This window comes from Rhagoletis zephyria, unplaced genomic scaffold, assembly GCF_001687245.7.
Source record: "Rhagoletis zephyria isolate East Lansing unplaced genomic scaffold, Rhagoletis_zephyria_1.1 Rzeph_scaffold_00531, whole genome shotgun sequence".
Taxonomy (NCBI): domain Eukaryota; kingdom Metazoa; phylum Arthropoda; class Insecta; order Diptera; family Tephritidae; genus Rhagoletis; species Rhagoletis zephyria.
This window is the reverse complement of record NW_016157615.1, coordinates 47,167-67,328: the sequence shown is the minus strand read 5'-3', so window position 1 is coordinate 67,328 and position 20,162 is coordinate 47,167. Positions and strand designations below refer to the sequence as shown.

General features: G+C 34.0%; 1 protein-coding gene across 1 annotated transcript in view; it reads right to left on the bottom strand.

Moving 5' to 3' along the window:
* Positions 1–16,428, bottom strand: part of LOC108360166 (sodium- and chloride-dependent GABA transporter 1-like) — a 178,149-nt gene extending 161,721 nt beyond the window's left edge. The window contains exon 1 of the mRNA XM_017612348.1: positions 16,003–16,428. Within this exon, the coding sequence (XP_017467837.1) occupies positions 16,003–16,230 (228 nt within the window). The 5' untranslated portion in view covers positions 16,231–16,428. The remainder of the gene's footprint in view (positions 1–16,002) is intronic.
* Positions 16,429–20,162: the final 3,734 nt, after the last annotated feature.

Sequence of the window (20,162 nt, the reverse complement as noted above, 5' to 3'; positions counted from 1 at the left end):
AAATTGCAAATATCTCAAAAACGGTACCATAAAATTAAAAATAACCTTGATTTTCGGAATCAGGGGGTGATTTTACATACGAATTTCATAACGGCGTCTCTGGTAAATTTTGGCCGTCGACCAGTGTTATCAGACTGAGAAAATTATGATTATTTATAATTACCACCTCTGGTCCCCCTGAAGGTGGTGAATCGCTGTCCTTTTTTTAAGTTAGAGGCTGTACGAGCTAGGGATGCAAGTCAAAAAAATAATCGATGTTTTATTTCATTTGATGCATCGAAATACAGCATCGATTCATATCGTATAAAAACATCGCTATTTTCGATACATCGAAAATATAACAGTCTCTTTCAATTAAAAATATACAACAAGAAAATGAAACCATCGGAGCTTCGATAAGTGTTTAAGGCTAAAAACATAGTGGAACGGCGACAAGGGCGACGAGCAAAGCGAAGATAATAACGATGATAAAAGCGAGAAAGCATGTAAAATATAGTTAAGCGGCAAAAATCATCAAGTTGACATTTAAAAATTATTTTTTCTTTTTATATTCTCTGCTTAATACTAAGAAGATTTCGACCATGGAAAGCTCTGGCTTAAGAAAGTGGTACATTTTGAATAGAAATAGAAGAAGGAGAAGATGCGCTGTCGATGAAATAAATATGGAAAGAGATACGTGTGGTGAGTTTCACCATATGCATAAGCAGCCCCTAGCAAAACCCGACAAGTTTCAAGCGTACTTTCGAATGCAAATCACCACATTCAATTACATATTAAGTAGAATTCAAAATAATATGTTAAAGGAATGGACAAATTTTATAAAGTCGCCAATTGAACCTATAGAAAGGCTAGCAATTACTATAAGGTATGTAATAAAACTGGTTTATTTTTTTTCAATCAGGAAATTAATGCCAGCGGATTCATTTCCTAGGTTTTTGGCTACGGGCTCTTCATATAAAACCCTTGGGTTCTCTTTTAGGGTTGGAGCTTCGACAGTGGCAGCAATTGTAAAAGAGACTACGGTCACGATATGGGACATTTTGCAGCCAATACATATGAGAAGCCCAAATGCCGATATTTTAAAAGATGTTTCCAAAGAATTTTTCAATAAATGGAACTTTCCGAATTGCATGGGTTCAATTGACGGAAAACATATTAGAATAAAATGTCCGCGTCATTCCGGAACAATGTTTTATAATTACAAAAACTTTTATTCTATTGTACTCTAGCTGTGGCGGATGCTAACTGCAAATTTATTTTGATTGATGTGGGCGGATTCGGAAAGCAAAGTGATGGTGGCACTTTCCGTTCCTCATCACTATTTAATTCCATTGAAACTCGAAGACTACCCATACCAGAGGACGCATGTTTACCCCAATCAAACATTTGCATGCCGTACGTGTTCATTGGCGATGAAGCTTATCCGTTATTGAGAAACTTATTGAAGCTGTATAGCCGAAGGGGATTAGACAAAGAAAAGGAGTATTTTAATTTACGTCTTTCGCGAGCACGTCGCACTGTTGAATGCGCATTTAGTATAATAAACGCAAAATTTAGGATTCTGTGGAAACCAATCGAAACGCTTCCAGAAATGGCCGACAACATAGTTAAATGCATTTGCTTGCTTCATAACGTTGTTATTGATTTGGAAGGAATGGACGTTACTTTCGATGAAAGAGGATTTCAAAATGAGAGAGAACAACTAAATGGACAAAGCGGTAGATGGGATAGCAATGCTAGTTTTATAAGAGATGCTCTTAGAATGTATTTATGTCGAAACAGAATGTAACTTAACAACTTAGTTTATTTTCGAGAACTCATGATCAATTATTCCTTCGTTGCGCTGTTTTTTGAAATGGAAATCTTATATACTTATATGTAAATAGGCAAACCTTTTTTTTTATTTCCCCTCAATGGCTAAGCTATACTTTTTACGTTAAGCTCAAAATGGCGGATCCAATATGGCGGCGAAAAATATTAAAATCAACCCGATTCGCTTGAAACGATTTCCTTGGGAGTCTGATTAGAAACATTCAAAATGGCGGGCCCAATATGGCGGACGAAAAAACATAAAAACAACTAGATCTACTTAAAGCTTTACAATCAGGAGTTATTAAGATCGCTCATTACGAATCTGACTTTTGTAATAGGTGTCAACCTTAATCAAAAGTATTAATTAAACGAAAGCATCCATAAAACCCTTTCGTTTGACACTAATATTTAAATGTACCATATGCATGTCTTGTAACAAGTTAACGAAATTCGTCCTTTCAAACAGGTGGCAACCCTTTCCAAAAGTATTTTCAAACCAAAATCTTAAATCTATTTTGTCTGACATTGGGATACACATTTCCAGTGCAGATCTGATGAGATTAATAAAAATGCCTTCGCGTATTATATGACGGTTTTTCTACAGAATAATGAACAGTTATTTTAATGTTAATCTCAATCTCAGTCTCGATCTTAAGCTTAATCGTAATCTTAATCTTTATCGCGACCTACCACCTTGTCATCCCCTATGCAAAGGAATTTCACTTCAAAAAAAGTCTCTGATTAAAAACTTAAAAGATATGAAGCAAAATTCTGTTAACCGGTTTAATATATATTTATTCTTGTTGATACGCAAAATTATACACTAATTCTTCTATTTGCATTCTTAATAAAAGTTTCTTTGAATCCTCCACTTTTGCAACATGCGGCACCAAACTTCTAAAAAAAGCCCATATCCTCACACTCTTTCTCTTCTCCTTTTTTCAAAATTTTTAGTTTCTCTTCTTCGATTCGTATCAAAGATTCGCCGATAGGGTCCGGAACTTTGCGTTTCTTATTTCCCTTCTTTTCAAGTTGACTTGGCGTTGAAGGAGTAACTACGTCTAGCTCCAAGTTGGAGAGGGATGCGCTCTCCAGTACATCCAGCTCCTCAAACACCTCTAAATTTCCACTACTTTGCCTGTGGATAAACTGCTCTTTCAGAAATGAAAGACTTTCGAAATAAGGCCAACTGGATTTCCAAGGCAGAGAAGCTGCATCGCCTGAACGACTCTGAGGAATCTTTTTCATCTCCCTACGGAATGTGTCCCGCAGTGATTTCCATTTCAAACGAACAACGTCTCCTATAATACATGTATAAATGCAATTTTAAATAATGATACTTGGAAGTAATGGCACATTTACGTACGTGTTGATCTCATTTCGACAGCAACTTCAACCCATAATTTGTCCAACACAAAGCGATTATGATGCAGTGGATCTTTTTGATTCCACAAAGCATCTTTTGTGCGAACTGCATTTATAAGGGAGTCAATGTTCATTTTTATGCTGAACTTATTTCAAATCCTTGAGTGAAAAATTTAATAATAACTGACAACTCTTCAATCAATGAAAGAAAAAAGCGACGAAATTTGAATTTCATATTCTCGTCGCTTTACTAAATTTTTGATTTATTGCTTTGCTCGCCACTATGCGCTGCTGTATTGAAATGCATGTATATTTTTTCGTCGCTTTTCTCGTCGCTTTTATCCCCGCTCTACTATATTCTTACCCTAAGTATTAACTCACTGATTTAAATAAGTACAAATCCCAGTTTTTTTTGTTCTCTTGAAAAGCTTTCGATAAAAGTTTTCGGAAGGTACTGAAGTGGAGACAATGAACATGGTAAAATAATATAAAGTGTGCCAGTTAGCAATGAGATTCCATTTCGGTACACTTATTTGGTAATTTATTATCATAATTTTTTCGTTCATTTGACACTCTTTTGAGTGAGAACTTACGAAGTTTTTTTGATTTGAGAAAAAAATAAAAAAAAAACATACCAAGAAACTTTTGCCGCTTGTGCAAAAGCTCACATAACGTTGCAGTACTGATGTTTTCAGTCCCTCAGGATGAGGAACTAAGCCGAAATCAGGCAGAGGTGTGCAACAAAACCAAAGGTCAATGCCAGAATGGAAAAAAGCGAAAATGACAAAATCTTATTTTGCTTTGGAATAAGCGTACATCACTTTATCGTATTTCACTATGTTTATAAGCTATGTGAAACAATTTTGAAAATTACTGTTTAAAATTGCCCAAATTTTTAGAGTGTCAATATCATATCAATTAATATCATTTTGTAGATGGTTGTGTGGCACTAAATGCTTCTACTAATAAATAAGCAATTTATTAGTGCAAATAACTCATACCATTTGCATAATATTAATAGAATGTATATTCCAATAGTGCATAAATAGTGAAATTTCCACATTTAGAATAGTTACTACAGCAAAGAGTTTGGAAGCATACAAAATAATTTTAAATATGTGCATTGTACATTGCACACAAAAGTCGATGCGTCGAAAAAAATACATAGACATATCGATATATATCGGAAGGTCCAAAACATCGGTTTTGTTCGATGCATCGAATAGCAAACATCGATGTTTCCGATGCATCGATATTTTTCTGCATCCCTAGTAAGAGCCACTAAATGATTCCCAGTATTATTTAAATTAAATTGAGTTATCTATCTCTGGAGGATCCCCCCGAAGGTGGTGAGTCGCAGAGATAGTTGATTTGTTATAAGAACTGGTGGGCCTCCCGAAGGTGGTTAATCCCGGCTATACGAGCCTCTGAATTATAATTATCAGAAAGTGTTTAATTCACTTATAGATGTCTAACATTTTTTCCCAACTTACTATTTTAAATTGCACAAGAGAAATTACTTAATTTTCAGTTCAAAAAGTTTCACAATTTTAATCTGTATTTAATCAGCTCTTTTTTTTCTTAAATTTATCTATGGAGTTTTCTTTTTGTGTTTTTAAATTCACATTATTTCCTTACAAACAATAGATGACGCGCATGGCCGGAGGATGTAGTCCGGTTTAGAAGTCTTACTAAGGATCCTCGCTGGCCACTTTATGCTGAGCGTTTCCCTTCCTGATGGGTGGGTAAGGGATGTTGGGTTCTTATCCAGGGCGTGTGATCTGAAGCAGCAATCCTCTTTTAATGAATTGTGTTCAGCAAAAACGGCAAGCCTCTTGGGGTTGACTTAGGTTTTTTTTCACACGCGACTGGACACCGCGTTGGGCGCCAGTTAACGACAACTACGTTGCATTTTACTTTAGGAGCGGATCGCTCCTTCTTTATTGAGTTAGAAAGACCTACTGAACTAAACCCAAATCGAAAACCAATATCGTAGTTTTTTCTGGCAGCAGTGTTGTCACAGCAAAACAAAGTGGCAGCGGACGGCGTCGGTAGCAGCAACGGTGGCGTGATATTGGTTAGCGATCCTACAATCTGGAATACGCGTTGTTAGCAGAAATATCTTGCGCGTGTAGCGCATTAGGCCGCCGCGTATTTCTAAACTTATTATTTGTTAACTTATGTATATGTATTGTCAATGGAGACAGCATATTGGTCATGGAAAGCAATAATTATCAGAACTGTTATCTTGATAAATATTGCCAGCCATGAACTGTCAGTTAATTTGACAACCGGATTTTCATTTGCGCGAAAACTTAGCGGCATTTGATTTTTTAGTATAGTAGAAAAATTGAGCTGATTTCTGTTGGATTACACAGGCCTGCAAATCAAATTTTTCCGCTTTCGATTAATTATGTTTTTTCAATATCTAGGTATGTTAATTTGAAATACATTTTTGGTTCTTTTCCAACATGTCGAGATTTATTTCTATTGATGACAGGTACTACATGTTAGAGCTTTTAGCAATTTTCATGAAAAGCCCAAAATTTATTAATTTAGAATAGAATTTTTACTTAAAACCAATAGTATCAGTAACAATACTTATAGCGAGTTTACAAAGTTAACGCTAGCAATGTACGGTAATGCTTAGAAAATTAATAATAAAATTTCTCGGAAAATTTTCGTGATGAAATTTTTTACGTACCCAAGTCGCTAATTAGTTTTTTAAGGGGAAAACCACAGAGGCCTGTGTTATTTTTGATTATGTACTTGGATGTGAAATACCACATTTTCTAAAAATTTTTACGCAGATTTGCTCTCCAGTGAAACGAACATACTTATTTTAAGCCATCTTACAAAGTCTTTTATCAAGCTAAAAAATCCCCATACACAAATATTGCCGCTGATAAAGCTTATACATATCTGGCAAACAAAATAACATATGGTAGGCAATAATTTTTGCCTGTGGAGACACGTCGTTAGCTAGTCTTTCAGTGCTGTAAAGGGTAAAATAGTATCGATTACAGCTAAAAGGCGTTTACACTGTTCAACTTTTGCAGGCGATTAGTTGAAAAAAAGCTTATATCATTTAACTGAAAGTTAAACAATGTAAACGCCTTTTAAATACAATGATTGTGTACGATTAGGAAATAATAATATTCTGAACGAAATTTTTTTAAAATTTCATCACTACTATAAAACTTGAAAAGGAGGACAAGGAGGTCATTTTTGCTCAAAAGGAGGACAGAGAAGGACAAAATTTTTGAGGAGGACGAATCACGTTTGAGGGGGGCATTCCTCCTCAAAGGAGGACGGTTGGCCAGCTTATAATAAAGTAACTCGGTAATTCTCTAGTTGAAGGTACAACTTGCAAAATAAAAACGTCCAAATCTGTCAGGAGGGGTACCAATCGGCGCATTTATCCCTGTATTAACAATTCGAAGGTGGAGGGTTTATAGTGTTAACCGTGTAAAAGTCATTAAAAAAAAAACACTTTTTTGAGATGTTGCTCATTTTTATGAGTAACCAGCTTTTACCCGCGGGTTTCACCCTACGTCTTTATACAAATATGAAAAATTCTTTACGTAAAGATGTTATACTCTCTGCTCCAATTTTATTACAGCCGTGATAGCAGCATATGGTAGGACAGCTGTATAGCTTGGGTGTTATGGAATGAAATGCAATAATAATTTTTTGGCACCGCAGGTGTTTTTATTTAGGTTAAAATATCTCCAATAAATTATATAATAGAAGAAATACTATCTAATTTCTTACGAATAATAACTCTTATATGATTTCACAGATTTTTTTTAATACTTCAAAATATCTATTAACATAAATGCATTTTCCAATACAATTATCATACATTTTATTTTCGATAAAGTTTCGGGTTTTACTTTGAGGCTTTCTTGTTTATTGTCATTGCAAAATCTAAGCGAACTGGAAACAGGTCTTTTAAATTCGAAAGGCATATTAAAAGGAATTAAAGGAGTCACGTGACTTGTGGTTCCGAAAATATGGCTGATAAAAAATTCCACGCCTATATGTGCCACGCCCCCAATTGTAAACTCATTTATATAAACCTTCCCAACTAGCACCAAAGTAACAGAAACGGAGACGGAAACCTATAGCGAGTAACTATTACGTAACCTTCACTAAAGGTGCGACTTTGATGTAAAAGTTACTTTATTTGACATATTTCCAGTACCTGCGAGGTAGTTTCTACCAATTGTGATTACTTTAAAATTGTGTGACTTTTAAGTAGCATTACCGGTATTGCGGAAGTCGTTGCTACCAGTAAGCTCACCATAAAGTTTTTAGATCTTGAAAGTTGCAAATAGCAAGAGCGGCGACTAACCCACTTTACTGAAATGCAACTGCAAATCGGCAGCTACTTTTCGGCAACTTTGGTAGTTTTTGCGACGTTGTGGGGTCCTTAGTTTTTTCTTCATATCCCTGGAACTTGTAAGTCATATCGGTGAGTGATAATAAAGTGTCCGCTACCTGCCGACCAAAACGTCACTGTCGATTGCTACTGCAGAGTCCGTGGCACCTCTTAAATTCACCATGAAGTAAATTGCATGATCAAGTCTCCAGTATCAACAAACTTCCATGCTGTTCCGCATTGTGTGTTGGTGCGTTCCTATAAAGTTAGTGAAGTGTTGTTCAGGAAAATAATGGCGTCTGTTGGCACATTTATACACAAAAAAAAACCGACAATCAACGACTTTTTACAGAAAATTAAAAGTCTTAAAGGCAAATGCCGTTGACAGTGGCGTTGTGAAACAATATTTTGGCGGTGGAAATAAACCATCAAAAATACAAAACAATGTAAGCATCAGGTTGCTCCGAAAACTATTCAAAAATAAAAGATAAAGTAAATAGTGATGATGACTGTGGTAATGATTTTGAGGAGTCATGCGTGCCGGAAGATGAATATGACACTACTCTTTGTGAGTATGGTGAAGAGTACAACACTATTATTTCACAAACTTCGTTAGTTCAACAACTAAGGACATGGTATCATTATCATAGAATAACTCATAGCTCGCTTAACCATCTATTGCGTGTGTTAAAATCAAATGGTATGAAATTCTTACCAACTGATAGCAGAACATTAATGAAAACGCCAAGATTGATACATATTGAAAAAATGGGAAATGGTCAACTTTGGTATAATGGAATAAAAAATTGTTTGAATGCAGTATTTTTTGATATTGATAGATCCGTAACGCTTCCAGTAGTTTTTAACGTTGACGGCCTTCCACCGTTTAACGCTTCACCATTACAATTTTGGCCAATTTAATTTAGAATCGAGAATATGACATACATTAAGCCAATGGCTATAGCAATTTATATTGGGGACACAAAGCCACCTTTAAAAGAATACTTCAGACAATTTGTTGATGAGTTGAATGATATTTTGCATCGTGGTCTTTGTATTAATGGGCATCAGATAAAACTCATTATTAGATATTTCGTATGCGACACCCCAGCCAGAAATTTTATTAAAGGTAAATGTGTAATTTATTTATAATCCTCAAATTAACTCATTTATATAATTTCTTTTTTAGGTACAGTTGGATTTAATGCAGCTCATGGTTGTATAAAATATACAGTCGTTGGTGAATTTGACAAAAAAGGAAGGCACATGAGCATTCCAAGAATAGATTGCCCTTTAAGAACAGATGAAAGTTTTCGTAATAAAACCGATCAAGACCACCACAAAGACGATTCACCCTTATTGGAACTGCCCATTAATATCGTGGAAGGTGTTATTATTGCAGACTCCTTACATCTTTTTGATTTAGGTAATTAAATAACGCTTTCCCTATTGTTTAACATGTCCAAGTACAATATTTTTAATCAACATATGCATCTACTAGAATAGGTATAATGCGAAAATGCTTATATGGATGGATGAATGGGAGCTACAATTTTCGTACGAAATGGTCAGCAACTGAAATTGATTTATTATCCGATATTCTAGACGAGTGCAACGTCAGAAGACCTGCTGAAATTCATCGCGCTATTAGAAGACTAAAATTCTTAAAGTATTGGAAGGGCACTGAATATCGCACTTTTTTACTTTATCTCGGGCCTGTTGTACTAAATAACTATTTATGTGCTGAAGCCTACCATAACTTTCTAACATTGTTTTGCGCAGTTACAATTGTTTCATGTAAGAGCTATTTATTGAAACACATTAATGTGGCGGATTGTTTATTCAAGGACTACATTGAGCAGTTCATAGTAATTTATGGAATAGATTATATTAGTAGCAATGTCCACAATGTAGTTCACGTAATCAATGACGTAAAGATTTTGGTAGTCTTACCGAAATAAGTGGATATCCTTTTGAAAATTTTCGTGGTCAACTAAAATTATTGGTTCGCACCGGCAATCGACCGCTTGCGCAAATAGCTAAACGATTAACCGAATTGTCTGTATTTAATACAGCCACGAATTCGGTTCCAGTAAAAAACCACACCTCTTGCGTTAAAAATGAAAATCGGGCTGAAAAACATCAATTATTACAATGCAAAAAAGTTTTTAACAATGTTTTCATCTCCAATGGTTTTATGATATCTAATGACATCAAGAACAAATGGTTTATGACCAAAAGCAACGAAATTGTATCTATGGTAAATGCCACTTATTTTGAAGCGAACATTCATATTTATGGTTCTGCAATAAAAGTAAAATCTGACTTTTTTGAGGTACCTACATCACACATTTAAATATATATAAATCTGATGGAAAACTCGATTCGCCCAAGCTGTATTCGGAAATAGGTTAAGTTTGATTGATAAGAGGTTACACGTGTTACAGTATTTGACTATTAAAACAGTTCAATTTTTTTGAACAATGTAATATGCTTATTAAGAAAACGTTAATTTAATGAATATCAAATAGAAATAAAATTCATTTAAAAATATAATTTAAAAAGTTTAATAAAAGAGTAAAATTCCTGAAGTGGGCCAATTAATTATCACTGGTCGAGATATTTATGATTTTTTTAATCTGTTTGTAGAAAAAAAAATAGAATCTTCATACATATCATAAATTCTACAAAAAGATTTAAAAAAAATCATAAATATCTCGACCAGTGATAATTAAGTGGCCCACTGCATTAAAATAATTTGCTTTATATGGCTGCTGCTTCTTTTACAGTTTTACATTTATAATAAAAAATATTTGCCAAATCGAGCGAGTTTGAGAACATGGCCTATACAATAGCTCTAATTAAGTTAATCAGTAAACAAAAATAAAAGTTTTTATTCCGTGTTTTCTTTATCATTGCCGATGTTGTCCAAATCTGTGTCGTTAGCGTTAGTAGTTTCAAGCATGCTTTCATTCTCATCGGGCATCAAATTATTGACATGTTTACCGTCAGTGTCCACAAGTCTTGGCCTGAAAAATTAATATAACTAAACTAACAATAAAATATGGATCCATTACGGTATACTAACCGTTTGCGGGCAGTCCTTTTCTTCGCATGCTTCAATACTCCATCTTTAAAAATGGCACAATTTTTTTCTGGGTATGTCTGTTATCCGCAAGCGAAATTACTTCAAAAAAGACGCCCAGTATTCCGTCCAACATTTGAAAGGATTTTTTTTCTCCGGATGTTCCCCTGGATACTCCAGTCCACGAGAATTGCATCACAACTTCAGACTGGAACACACAATCAACTACTTTGTAGGCAATCTTTGAACCATCTTCTACTCCAGTACTGCCTCCAATTTTCGATAAAAATTCAATCTACAACCAATTGGTTAAAGTGTAATTAACTCGGCACTAGCAAATAGAGAACATGTTTGGCTTACCAGCTGAGTTCGAAACTCTGCATCTTTTCTAATTTTATTATCTAATAATTCTAATTGAAATATTTCTTCACCCGATGATAATGGGAATTTCACATGTTGAAGCAAATCTGGTTTGGCGTTGAGGACTGGTGCTTCTTTACGAGAATGATCCTGATTAGAAAGTAATCGGAAAATCTTGTCCAAGCTCCGGCTTATTTTTGAATAATTATCCTTAATCTGTTGTTTGATCTCTGTTTTGAATGTAGTAAACTCATTATTCAGCATACAAAACTCAGTTTTAAGATTACTTATTTCATTTATAACCATATTTTCGCCGAGATTTTGTGCTGCAGTCTCTGGAAACAAGATACACATTACAATATGATGTTAACATACCAAATAAATTATTAACCTTTATTTAAAATATTAATGCCAAAGGTCCCATTATCGTCCGGCTCTAAAGCTATTGGGCTATATACCACTTCCTAATTTGTGAATTACTAGGTTGAAGAGGTAAGCTATATTCAGCATTTATATTATCAACAAACAAACGATTTCTATCTGTTAACTTTTGAGTACTATATTTATTTTTATTCGTTCGCCTTTTTGTACGCGCCTGCTCCAAGAACAACCTGAAAAGGAATGATAATAAACGCTTTGACTATGTTACTTGGACCTGCAAATCGTTGAAAATACGAACGTTTCCTCTGACTCTGTGTCAATGCACTGTGTTAGCTGTTTTTCAATTGCCAAAGCGTGTCCAAATGTAAGAGTTCCCGAGAATTTAAGGACAGAGGAGTACTCCACCCATCCCTCTTCAGGTACGCTAGCAGCATCCGATCTCAAGTTTCCCCTTGGGGAATGGCTCAAATGTTCTGGCCACAACAGATCTCCATTATTTTCCCATTGATGGGGAACAACAGAGAAATAAATTCCTTTTTTTCCCACGTTGAAACAATTTTAAAAAAATCCATGCCTTCGAATAAAAAAAGCGTTACTAAAATCAGTGTTTTAATCGGTATATTTTTTATCAATAAGTCTGTACTTACCCTTTTTTTGTTATTTTTAATCCACAATAGCGCGAGCACGTGCACACAAGTGAAGTAACATTTTTGTTAGACAAAGATAGAAGTTAGAGTTCCACATGGAACTATGAAGTGGCAGCGGAAACTTTAAACATGAAATTTATGGTAGTGACTACTTTGCTGCGACTTTAACGCGACGCTATAGTGCCATTCGCTACCTTGCAGTAAACATTTATTTAAAGCCACACATTTTCAGTTGCCGTCACCATAGCCAAGTATAAATTACTTCGACGTTTCCTTTTTGGTGAGGGCGACTTCAAAGTTATTTTTATGCTAAAATACGCCACTTTTCTAGACAAGTTTTACGCCTACATTAAATAAATTAAATAAAATACAATAATTTACCATATTTTATGCACCAATTTAATGAAATTAAAGCATAATAATTATTTCAAGTAGTAAAGGACAACAAACAAAGCTTTTTACATCTACCATGCAATTTTATTGTATATTGTTATACATTTTCAAGACAATATTTTAATAAAATATGAAAATTTGAATGGCGCATCGTCAAATGTCGACCTATCACCATCATGTTTGACAATAAGTTTCCATGCGTTTTAGTTTTTGTACGCAGGCTATTCAAAAGGAAAAGATTATTATTGCCCTCATATTACACTATACTTTTAGGTTCTTAGAGAAAAACAAAGTTTTATTCATGTATGTATGCAATGAAACAAATACATATGTATAACAAAATAAATTGCAAGACAAAGCAATCAAATAAAATTAAAAGGAGAGGTGTCCTAAATGTTGCATCTACTACGTTGCGATATCGCTACTACGTAACCATAACGTCAATGGAACGTTTCCGCTTAGCGTATGGGAACGTCGCTTTAACGTAGCGGTTACCTAAAAATTATTCCCCATTTTGGAAGGTTCCTATTACGTGCCCATCACTAGTGGCAAGGCACTTTAAAGTTACAATAATAGTCGCATCTCCGTTCCAGCAACTATTTGTGCTAGTTGGGTTACTATAAGCACCTACCATTGATATGTTAACATACCAAATTTCAATTTTATGTAACTTATGGTTCCGCAGTTATGGCTGATTAAAAACTCTACGACTATGAGATGTGCCACACCCCCTCCAACAAAGTCATTTATATAAACCTTACTATAAGCATCTACCATAGATTTGTCTGCATACCAAATTTCAAGTTCATGTAACATATGGTTCCGAAGTTATAGCTGATTAAAAATTTGCAGCCCTATGGGAGGTGCCACGCCCCCTCGCAAAATTAACACGATATTTGCAACCAAAACCATGCCTATAACCTTCCCGGGGTAAAAGCAAATAAGTGTGCAAAGTTTCGTGCGGTTCCGGGTAGTAGTTCAAAAGTTATAAGATAATAAACAAACAGACATTCACATTTATATATATAGATTCCACGCTCAAAAATGTACTAAATCACAAAATTCTCTTATGAAACGCTAGTAAAATATATTATTTGAAAAACTTTTTCAAAACGTACATAAATTTTACAACAAAAGATTTTTTAATTCTAAGTTGATGGTCAATTTTGGTTACTTGATGTAAGGTGAACGGTTACACGGTTAACAATATAAACCCTCCACCTCCGAATTGTTAATACAGGAATAAATATGCGCCGATTGGTACCCTTCCTGACTATATTGGACGTTTTTTTTGCACGTTGTACCTTCAACTAGAGAATTACCGAGTTACTTTATGTACATACCAGCTGTACACACCAGCTGTGCACTAGGTAAACATTACACAAAAAATTATCAAAGGTGCAATAATGCCATAATGGCTTTATTTCACTTTCACAGTGAGAAATAAGACCATACGCAAAAATATGCCTTTATTTCTCAATGTAAAGTGAAATAAAGCCATATGGCATTATTTCCTTTGGCGGTGCACGGAATCGTCACAGCCACTTGGGCCAGTAACTTTGAAGTGGTAAATTAAAATGGCGATTACACTCTTCCGACGTTCACAAATCCATATTACGTAAGCGAGAATGTTGCCAGTTACATCGCCCGACTGCGATGTGCCAGGAATTCACGAAGTTTTCAGTTGGATAAGATGCTGAAATCGATCAAGCAACAGTCAGAAATATACACTAAGCAAAAGGGCATTGTTTTTCCGCTTCTTTGGCTGAATTGTCCTTGGAATTACGTTATTATTTTTGTATGCGTAAACACACGTCGTCATGGAAGAAAATCATGAAGCTGTATAAGAAAGATAAACCGATTTGACTTGCGCCTTTTTTTAAATCTCCTCGTCAAATAATGATGCTTTTTCTATACATTGGAATTCCTCGCACAGCTGGCCACCCAACTAATAAATTCTTTTACCGACCACAAAAGAGCCTCACTAGAAGCGGTGAAAGACGGTCCTAAGCGCAAAAGTGAAACGGGACGTAAGAGGTGTATTGTTTGCTAAAAAGAAGGGAAGGATCATCGAACAAACACATTCTGTGCCTCTTGCAAAAAATCATTTTGCTTTAAAATATGATCAAAATTGTTTTGAAATTTACCAGAAAAAATTATGTTGCAATGTATAAGCCAAAAAGTAAGAAAAAATATTTTTTTCCTAGTAAACCAACGCCTATGCAAAATTCTAATATGCCATTTATTTTTACCGCTGACGACCATAGAATTGAGATTAGGGGATCTCAGGTGTGGTCTAAGTGTGCTAACTTTTTTTGGTTTATTTTTTTAGAAAGACGAAGGCTGCCCGCAACTTTTCCGAAGGTTCTGGATTTGTAGCTCCACCTAATACAGAAATATTGTAACAAGGAAATAGGAAAAAAAGTTTAGTTTTTCGAATTTAGGGCGGCCCGGCAGGTAAAGGGAGGAATCCACCCTTAAAAATAAGGTAATTTCTGAAAGCTGCATTAATTATCTACTAAAAAATTGGTTCAACAGTTTTTCCAGGAAAAATGTATATGCAAAGGGGACACCGGTGTCCTTTTGGTCGTCAAAGGGTTAGAGTTACCTGATGGCAGTCCGAATGAAAATTCCAAAGATTGATTTCGCGTGTTGTTCTATTCGTAATAATAGTTCTAAAATTAATTGAATTTAAGACTAAAAAGATGAAAATAAAATTATTGTTTAAAATCTAAAAACTTGCTTTTATTACAATGGGAACTAAAAAGTAAAAAATAATTTATAGAAATACAGATATCGCTTAAGAGGAATAGGAAATTCCCTAACTTGATTTAATTAAACTTTTAAAACCAACCTAAAAGAGTAATTGACAATAAAATTAATTTTGCCGGAAAACAAGGCGTGGGGTGCTTCATAAATTTTATAGTCCTGCTACTGACGATATTCAATATTACAAAACTGAAAGTGAAACATTTAAAACAATTGATATCAAGCACTCCACGTTTTGTTTTCCGGTAAAATTAATCTTATTGTCAATTACTTAAATACTATTTTAGGTTGGTTTAAAGAGTTTAATTAAATCAAGTTAGGGAACTTCCTATTCCTCTTAAACGAAATCTGTATTTCTATAAATTCTTTTTTACTTTTTTGTTCACATTGTAATTAAAGCGGGTTTTTAGTTTTCTAAACTATAATTTTATTCTTACAGGAGTTCACCTTGGTCTTGAAACCTTTTGTAAGTCATCTAAATCTCTGGTACAATTTTTCATCAATTTTCCTATTGGCCAGCACTTTAAGTTCTTCGCACTCTTTCTTTTTGTTACGGAAAATGTGTCTCGCTTCCCTCTTCAGTGCCGTGTTAAAAATTGTTCGTAAAATATGAACAGTTTTCAAATTTTTTATCCACCATTTTGTGTCTGTCATTTTAAATTTGAGCCATCACAGATCTTATATGAATTAAAAATTTTCGCTGAGCGAAATCTAAATTTTCACACATATTTACTTTTCATATCTTTATAATACGAGAAAGATAAAATTTTTTTGCAAGCTCGTTAAATTATTAATGAAATAATTACCTGTTGTGTTTCTTGCTTTATTTTTGATAAGAGCTGCGTTGCCGCTGTAGTTGTTGTGATGGCTGGTATTGTTAAAGCTTCATTAGGATTGCTGGACTTTGGCATCTCGATTGTTTCGACGTGCTTCACTCGGGCATGCGAGTGTAGGGTTTCGGATTCAACTTGGTGTAAGCCGCTGCCATTATGAACACCATCACCTCCAGCATTCATTTCGGAACTACTGGACATAACTTCAATTTAATTTGATGTAGTGTGTTTTATTAATTGATTAACTCGAAATAGCACAAGGATGTTAAGAAGTTTGCTAATTCATTGCTGTAGTGCAAAAAATGTTTGGAGGTTTGTGTAGATTTAGATGTTGAATAAAGTTAGGGTTCGTTGCTCTGGCCCAGTCTTGTGTTGCATCAATACCAGTGCCTCAATGAGTATTACCTGCAAATAAAAAACACAAAAATTATAATCTACAGAAAAGACTCAAGACATCCTAGAAGTTAAAAGTAAAACTAGCTAGAGTACGGCACTCTGACTGCAGTTGAGAATCAGGATGAAATACTTGTTAGTGCCGCATAAATTTCCAGACCTCTTCCCTATTGCACCAACGAATTATCATTAGCATTTTAACAAATTATCGAACTTGAGCAAAGTTTTGTGTTTCACCAACATGATAAGGAAGAGTCACTCAAATAAGTATTGATAAGTAAAATATAACTTAAATTCATTGATAAGCGTTGCACTAAAAATTGAAATGGCTAGCGAAAAGATTTTAGCGGATAAGTGATAAGCAGGGCCGAAAAGTTTAAGCTTTTGCTTGGAATTGCTTATTTTTCTTATTTTAACGAGCATGCATATTTTGCTTATTTCAAAGTATAAAGCTAAGTACGGACTATTTAAGGAAACGGTCAATTCATCAATTAATATTATTTCGTGAGTGAATAGTAGTGTCCAAGGAGTTTTGACATCTGATATTTTACAGCCTGCTGTTTCACTTTTTCCTTCCGAAGTAATGGAACGGTCATATATTTCTGTCGAAAACAACTTTTCAGGGCGACCGGCTAGATTGGACAAAAAAAAACGTCTAAAAACGGCTAAAATGTTTCAACCAGAATTAAATTTTTTTTAAATATGTACATAAACCACAATTAGAACGACTAGTAAATCCATTGAATTTTTTTTGGTTAATAAAGATTATTTATACGTAGCTAAGCTGTACACCACTTTATTTTTGTTTAACAAAGGAAACTGTCGTTATACGTAGCTAAGCTTTACATCAGAACTCATGTTTGTATTACTTACATATAAAAACAGAGATAAATTACAAACTTATGGCGTTTTCATTTCTACTAAACAATTTTGCCTTCTTATAAATATTGGATCATTTTCAGTAGGTTGCTTTTTGTCCCGCAAAATGGCTATATTAGCTGAAAGTATGGCAATTTTGCTTAGTCGGAGGGCAATATTTTGAGAAATTAACTGGTAAAGCTGTGAATGCAGAAGGTAGTTTAATTTATTGACATTCGTTGTTGTTGCCGACCACTTCACTTTTAACAAGTTTACATTTAACTAAAATCATATGTATGTAATATATCAGCAAAAAATACAGCCGTGATAATTTTTTGTGTATCAAATAGATATTAGAACACACTTTCCACCATACAGTTTCGATTATTAAAAGCGGGAAAATGTGATTTTGTATTTCGAAACAGTATGGTGGAAAGTGTGTTCTAATATCTATTTGATACACAAAAAAATGATCACGGCTGTACTTTTTGCTGATATATTACATACATCTGTTCCATTTAGTTAAACAATATAAGAATATTGTAGTATGTACCACAAAAACGTATATTTTCTATAAAATATCATAACTCAAAAAAAAAAATCTTCGCTATTAGAGATTTGGGTTGATTGTAGTTCAAAGTGTCTCTTTCCCGGTAAAAAAGTTTGAGAGAAAAAAAATACGCTTTTTGAGAAATTAAATTTTAAAAAAAATTTGCACTTTTTGTTTATTGTTAAATGAAAAATTTTAAATAATGATAATCAATAATTATATCATTCTATCTTGAAGTGACAAGAATTACTGACATTTGAGTAAAAACATTGTTGGAATCTATTAAATTTTGACAAAGTTATGGGCATTTTAAAAAAACATTCTCACTGTCAATTCGAAAAGTCGATTTATGCCTGAAAAACAAAATCGCGTTTAATTCGGCCGAAAAATTTTTCCGAGGCAAAAGAAAAAATACGTGTCTCATTATTTGGACCAACAAACAATGTATTTGAGTTTGGTCGAAATTAAAAATCATGCTCGTACCTGACCGGTTGTCTGGAAATGGAAAGCATCATAACAAAAATTTTATGAAGGAAATTCCCGCTGCGTTCTCCCAAATATAAACTGGGACGCAAAATTGAAGCAAGTTTTGCCTATTTTTCATTAGTTTATTTAATATGTATTATTTTTTATGAATATGTTGCTCATTACTTAACAAACAAAATATACTACAAACAGATTTCACACTTAGTGTAAAAATTATGAAAATTCTGCAAAATTTCAGCAAAACTTGTAACTTCTTAATCTGCTAAAATGACGCGTCCCAGTTTATGTGTATTTTGGTCACTCGCTTAAAACAAAAAACATTGAAATCGGCTCACTTTCTGATTGTTTTTCAATTTTATATAACACAGTCTGACATGAAAATTTTCTCAGAGGTAAGACTAGCCATTTCTAATAGATTTTGGAGCACTAAATTTGTAAAAATAAAACCTTGTATATTTGAATTTTAATAAAATAAGGCGAAGAGAAAAATCGGCTAAAAACGGCTAATTTTTTGCAAAACGGCTAACAAATCGGCTGCCGGCTAAATCGAATTTTTCCCGGCTGTTTGCTGTCGCAACCGGCTAAATCTAGCCGGAAAACGGCTAAAATGGCAACGCTGGTACCTTGTACTCTTCACAAACAAACTTTAGCAAACCATAGTAGAAAGCGTAGAAAATTTCCTAAGAACTTCATACTGCTTAAGAAAATTTGGCTTAATAAATTTTTCTTGACCATTTCTTTGGCGTTTTTTTATTCTTCGAAATGTTTACAAATAATAACATAAAAACATATTTGGTTTTTATTAACCCTTAACTTCAATTGCATTTCTGCTTGGGTAAAAAAATTTTAAATTTGGTTTATCTCTACGGAAAGGCATTGGTGTTATTGAAAAGATTAAAAACAATTCATCTCAAGTGAAGAATAACGAATACTTAAAAAAGTTAAAATGAGATCTCTATTATTTGAGAATATCTGGCAACACTTGATTGTTCATTGTAATTTTCCAATCCTTGAAATAAACTAAATAAAAAACATTAAACTGTACGCTAAATTTTGTTGTTTTGCGAGCATATTTGCAAGCATATTTACCAATCTTTTAGTACTTATCTGAGCGCTTAAAATTGATTTTTTTCTTGCTTATTTTCTTCGGCCCTGATAATAAATGATTCTCTGTATTTATAGGCATATTTAATGAAAATCACGAATTTACTCCATGTCTCACTTTCAGCGCTTAAGACATTAATCAATTCTGCTGCTAATGCAGATTTTCCAAAAAATTTTATTCTATACTCTCTTAGTATTGTGCAGCGCGCCAAAAAGTGTGCTATATTTTCTAATTCTCCAGTATTACACATGGAGCAAGTTTTGTTTCCTTTACCGAACTTATTATTATTTAAAATTAGCAAATCACTCCCAGCTCTCATTATCCACATGCTTAAATCTATACCATATTTATACCTTTCATGAGCATGAAATAGTATTATAACTTTGGTCCGATGTTTGTAAGTACCAGAATAAGAAGACCCATTAAAATGTATAGTTAAATGATCAGAACGGCGATCTGAGTCGATTTAGCCATGTCCGTCTGTCTGTCTGTCTGTCCGTCTGTTTGTATGCAATCTAGTCTCTCAGTTTTCGAGATATCCAGATAAAATTTGGTAGGTGGGTGTATTTTTATAATGTATTAATCACTTTTCGGAACCGGAAGAATCGGACAACTATAACATATAGCTCCCATACAACCGATTGTTCAGATATGCGATTTTTCGTTATAACTCCCCCATTTATGCAGCTAAGAACATGAAATTTTGCAATACTTCCACCCATTATCAGCAGAATATGTACA